A 6,000-nucleotide genomic window follows, 5' to 3' on the forward strand; every position below is an offset into this window, starting at 1 on the left:
CAAAGGGCTCATATAAAACAGGTAAAAAATAACAGTTTTTGCCTTGGTATCCTATGTACATTTTTTTAAAAATCAGTAATATGTAGGCAGTTTTTATTTCTCACACACACACGAAAAAGAATTGAATTCTGTAGAATAAAACAATAATTCTTTCAGTAGTTTTAATTAGCTCTAGTGGACAGAGTGTTAATGTCATAAACATATATTTTAGTAAGTTTTGTTTTGTCAGGATTTGTTTTAATTGCATTAAACTTTAACAAAGTTTCAGAACTATAATACTGAATTTCTTGGGCAGTGTGGTTAGGTAGAAAGAGCACTGCCCCAGGAGTGAAGAACAGGGGTTTTAGTCCTGCCTTTGCCACTTACTAGTGCTGTGACCCGGACTGGTCACTTACTTTCTCTGGTGTCAGTTTCTGCACTTGTGAATTGAGAAGATTGGACTATACTGTTCCTAAGATCTGTCCAGCTCTATAAATCTATGATTTCTTATCTATTTCTAGGGTTAGCATAAAGGAATCATCTGTAGCAAAACTAGGATCAGTATGCCGTAGGATTTACAGAATATTTTCACATGCTTATTTTCATCACCGGCAGATATTTGATGAATATGAAGTAAGTATATTTCACTAATTGTCCTGATACATTCTTATCAGAATGACAATAATAAATGTTGATATTATGTCTCATTTATTTGGTTTTGAGTAGTAAATTGAAATGACATATTTTTTTTCCCCTCTCTACAGAATGAAACATTTTTGTGTCATCGGTTTACTAAATTTGTGATGAAATATAATTTGATGTCCAAGGATAACCTGATTGTACCAATTTTAGAAGAAGAAGTTCAGAATTCAGTTTCTGGGGAAAGTGAAGCATGAAGGGAATCATATAGAAAAAAATGTACTGATCACATAATTAACATTAATTATGTACTGTATATATATCATTTTAGACACATCAATCACGTATCCATATTATAGCTTCTTTGTTTAGTATAGGTTTTTGTATGCTGAGTGTTGCCTTTTAAAATGGGAAATACTTTTTAAGTTATTCATGAGCTGTATATTCACTGGTGTGGCACTCATCGTTTTTAAATAAGATTAGTATTATCTGTTTATAATGCCCGTTAATAAAAGAATTTACAGTTTGGTAAAATTGCTGCTAAACAATCATTGGATCACAATCCTCATCAAATAAACACATCTATGAAAAAGATGAGTGAGCTTGAGGTTTCACACAAGCCATTTACTAAAGAGATAGTAATGTTTTCCTTTGGTTTTATACCTGAGTTTTGATATTCTAGAAAATTCTGTACCACATAGTTCAGTCTTAACTGTTAAGTTTTCCAAAGTGAGATAAAAGTGTTTTTAAATTCTGTTTATACTTTTTGATATATATATATGATTATGTGTATGTCCAAATATAAATGCAAATGAAGCATTAGTAATACTTAAATAATCTTACTATGCTACATAAAGTATACTCTAGACCAGCATACTTGGAAAGGATTTATCTTTCTGTTCAGTGGACTGTTACATACAAGATGATAACGATAAAAGCGTGTAATTGATGTTCCCACTGGAAACCTGCCCTGTCCTTCCCTTCTCTTCATTTCCCTTAACTCTCTCCCCAAAGTACATTAGCTGAGAAGCTTTTCACCAGACTGTGATTTAGTGGTGGCTTATACCTATTTATATTTGTATTAATTGCCTACAGATTATACCTCATATTAGCAGTTACACTACAGGAAAAAAATGTACTGGCATAGGCTCGTGCTTATCTTTGCTTTGTGAAATTGTTCTAACTACTTGGAGAACAGTCTTTAAAATAGTTTGACTCTTACTATTAGTAATATTAATCTTTTCTTCTAACCATCTAGGCAACACTTAAACAGAGTTGAAAGATATTGTAGTATTTATTTTACACCCCTTCCCCACAAAGTTTATGTTTGAATTATATGCACATGTAAGATTTTTTGCAATAATTCACAGGTTCCAAAGGTATTGCTGAATGCTCATACGTTTTTTGGACTTTGTTATAATTCAGCGTCTTAAGAAGGATTCAACTGTAGATTTTACAGTCTTACCTACTGAATGCAATTTTTTACAAAAGCACTGGAGGTCTTAATTGCTAAACTGGTTGTAACAAGGCACTAAGGGTAAAAAAAAAATTGTACATGTAGTGAAGAATATATTTAAATCCATCTTTTGAACAGAATTAACAAATGAACTTCTTTTTCATTTGAGTGGGTTATTTTCAAATGAAGATTAAAATGTAGTCATCTTGATTTTTTTTTCAAATTGGAGGAAATAATTTATACCATATTATGAGACAAGTATGTACAGCAAAAATGTGGAAAACAGTACCGTCCTGAGAGTTTGTATATATATTTATGCCTTCCAATCCTGCCAGTATATTTGGCTTTGAACAATGCTATCCCAGCAGCCAGTCATTACCCCAACCCATAACTAACTTTTAAGAAGTTTTATGTTCACAGTGAAAGGAATATTGACTTTGAAATGATGCATTTATAATAATGTTACTATGAACCAGTGGGAATAGTAATTTTCACACAAACTTGCTAAATATTGGGAGACTAAACTACTAAGTTAATAAATTATATATAGTATAATGTAGCTGTTCTCTCTAGACAAAGTCTCACAATGGATTTCTGTTGCTTGACTATTTTCTTAGTGAACATTTGAACTAAGGCAGTGGCTTGGATTGGTGATCTGGCTAAATACTTTGAAACATATTTTGAATAATATAACTCGGTGTTACTAGGGGAATAAAATATGATTTTTTTCTTACTCATTCCATCTTCCCTGTACTGTGTGTTTGGAATTGATCATAAAAAAAAAATCCCCCAAAGAAAACATCAGTTTGTAGTCTTGCTTTTGTATTCATATTGATATCTCATTCATACTCTTGCACTGTAAAGTTGACTCACTTCTTTAGGTAAGACCTAAATGAAACAGTTAGTTTTTCCTTAATAGTGATTACAGAATTTTGAAAATATACATGTATGTACTTAGGTGGTATTAAAAAAACTGATTAGCCTGGCAAACCTCTGATTTATGAAGTAAGTGTTCTAAGAAGGGGGGAATAGAAAACTCACAGTTCTGTTCAATAAGGAAGTTAGGCTCCACTTTTTGTTTGGATTACCCAGTATAGATCCAAAAGTTAAAATTTTCTTTTTATAAAATTATTTTGACTCATATAGTTGACTCATTCTTTTTGCCCTATCATATCTGGGAAAGTAGCTGATTTTTAATAATTTATGTTCCCATGGGTATTACAGTTCTTTTGTGTGTGTACATTTTCTTTTCTCTGACTTGAGGTGTTAAATTTGTATTTCTAGAAACAAGTTTCTCAGTTATATATATATATTTGTGGGTTTTTTTGTTTTTTGTTTTTGGCTGTTCCACCCAGCCTGTGAGATCTTAGTTCCCCAACCTGGGACTGAACCCGGGCCCTTGGCAGTGAAAGCGCAGAGTCCCAGCCACTGGACTGTCAGGGAGTTCCCTAAATTTTTAACGAGTTCCCTAAAATTTTAACTTAGTATCAGCATAAAATTTAAAGTCTATGATTAATTGCATTGTTAGCAAGAACTGTATTACGGTCTCAAACACATTTACTGACTGATGTCAAATTCATTGTAATAGAACTAATTAACTTTTCCCTGGGTACTCTGCCCTAGTTTTTCCTACAGGCTTCCTATAATTTTATTGCACAGTTAAATGCTACATTTTGTATACTTCCTTTTTTAGCTACTTCTTGAATGTACTAAAGGTTTCTTGGTATAGTTCTTCCATGCTAGGCATGAAAGATTTTCATTTTTTGAATGCAGCTAATTGTTCACTAAGCAGAACTATGGATGTATCGGTACAACGTGTTTAGCAATTTATTTGAGGTTGTCAAAACATCCAAATTTTTTTTCTGAAAAAATATGCATTATTAGTGTAGGGTACACTATAAAACCAGGTAACTACTAAGTGAATTCACTAGCGGGTTAGATTACTCATCTAAAAGGTTTAATTAGGAGCCTCACTCCTAACATTTGGGGATGCATGGATATTTTCTCTGGGCTAAGAATCTGATTACAATACTTCATTTATTTGATTTTTTTCTGCTATTTACATTTCTTTTTATAGTACGCAACGCTTTATATCAAGTATGAGAACCTATTGTAATTAAGCAAAGAGATTACTGAGTTTTCATAATAACCCAAATTTCCAAAAGAGAAATACAACTGACATCCTGAACTTGTATCTATGAAGATAGTATGTCAAATGTTATGTCAGATAGAGTCCATGATTAATTACAGCATCACCATTCAAAAATTAGTAAAATATTTATTCATTTTTAAATGAAATCAGCATTTTATCCTGATCTGGACTTCTGCTATAAACCTTGGTAAAAGTAGTTTATAATTCCATAAATAGTGTATTTGCCACTTTATTTTGAGTGGACCTCATGAAAGCCATCTGTATCTTATATAACAATTGTAAATCTTCACTTAAAAATTGTAGTTTGGGGCTTCCCTGGTGGTGCAGTGGTTGAGAGTCCGCCTGCCGATGCAGGGGACGCGGTTCGAGCCCCGGTCCGGGAGGATCCCACATGCCGCGGAGCGGCTGGGCCTGTGAGCCATGGCCGCTGAGCCTGCACGTCCGGAGCCTGTGCTCGGCAACGGGAGAGGCCACAACAGTGACAGGCCCGCGCACCGCAAAAAAAACAAAACAAAAAAAATTGTAGTTTGTCACAGATAATAGGATTTTCTCTGCCTTTTTTTGTAACAATGTCAAAGAAACATTCTCATTTAATATGATACTTTATGTAAAAGAATTTTCTACATCTTTGTAAGCATTTGCTGATCTTAATATTTTTGGTTTTATTAGTGTCTAGAAGAAAATGTTAGTTTCTGTAAAAATAACAACAAAAATGCTTTATACCTTGTTCTAAAAGGGGGTAAATGAAGTAGGAATGATAGGATTTTGTGCTCCTAGTTCCCCTACCTCCCTCAGAGATAGATTGAGGGGAGTCCAAGGAACAAGGCAACCCCAGAGAAGAGGAAACATTGGGTATGGTCGTTATTGCACTAGCAATGAGATAGCCCCTTCATCCAATTCCAGAAATTCAAAAGAATCTTTTTTGAGGGTAAATCCTTATTTAACTCCCCTAAAAAATGTCATCATGGGGCTTCCCTGGTGGCGCAGTGGTTGAGAGTACACCTGCCGATGCAGGGGACACGGGTTTGTGCCCCAGTCCGGGAAGATCCCACATGCAGCGGAGCGACTGGGCCCGTGAGCCATGGTCGCTGAGCCTGCGCATCCGGAGCCTGTGGTCCGCAACGGGAGAGGCCACAACAGTGAGGCCCGCGTACCACAAAAAAAAAAAAAAAAAGTCATCATGTTTTAAAACCTGGTGTATATTTATAGAGAGAAATTGTTCTTGCCTTGATTTCGATTAGTATTTAAATCACTTAAAAAATATTTGGTGCTTTTATATTTTTAATATTTTACAGGGACTTCCCTACTGGTCCAGCGGTTAAGACTGCACTCCCAATGCAGGGGGCCCGGGTTCGATCCCTGGTCAGGAAACTAGATACCACATGCTGCAATTAAGACCCAGTGCAGACAAATAAATAAATATTTTTTTAAAAAAGAAAAAACACTTTACCAAAAAAATGCAGACCTTGGATTCTGATTATTGAGAACCATATTAGTGATGATATTAGTTTTCAGTGTCTGCTCTAGTAAATTACCACAGACTTAGCGACTTCAAGCAATGCAGCTTTATTCTCTTACAGTTCTTGAGGTCAGAAGCTCAAAATAAGTTTTACTAGGCTAAAATTAAGTTCCCGTCTCTTTCTGGAGGCTCCAGGGGAAATGTGCTCCTTGCCTTTTTTAGTTGCTGGAGGCTGCTGGTATTATTTGACTTGTGGCCCCATCATTCCAGTCTCTACTTCCATAATCTTATTGCCTTCTCTTCTGTAGTGATAGC

The 6,000-nt window shown here is 34.9% G+C and overlaps 1 protein-coding gene across 2 annotated transcripts in view; it reads left to right on the forward strand.

Moving 5' to 3' along the window:
• LOC307188300 (MOB-like protein phocein) overlaps window positions 1–6,000 on the forward strand; it is a 42,951-nt gene extending 36,951 nt beyond the window's left edge. For both annotated transcript variants that reach the window (XM_079925284.1, XM_079925282.1), the window contains 2 exons: window positions 501–612; window positions 744–6,000. In XM_079925284.1, coding sequence (XP_079781410.1) covers window positions 501–612; window positions 744–875 — 244 coding nt within the window. In that variant the 3' untranslated portion in view covers window positions 876–6,000. The remainder of the gene's footprint in view (window positions 1–500; window positions 613–743) is intronic.

This window comes from Stenella coeruleoalba (genome assembly GCF_951394435.1).
Source record: "Stenella coeruleoalba genome assembly, chromosome: 6".
Taxonomy (NCBI): domain Eukaryota; kingdom Metazoa; phylum Chordata; class Mammalia; order Artiodactyla; family Delphinidae; genus Stenella; species Stenella coeruleoalba.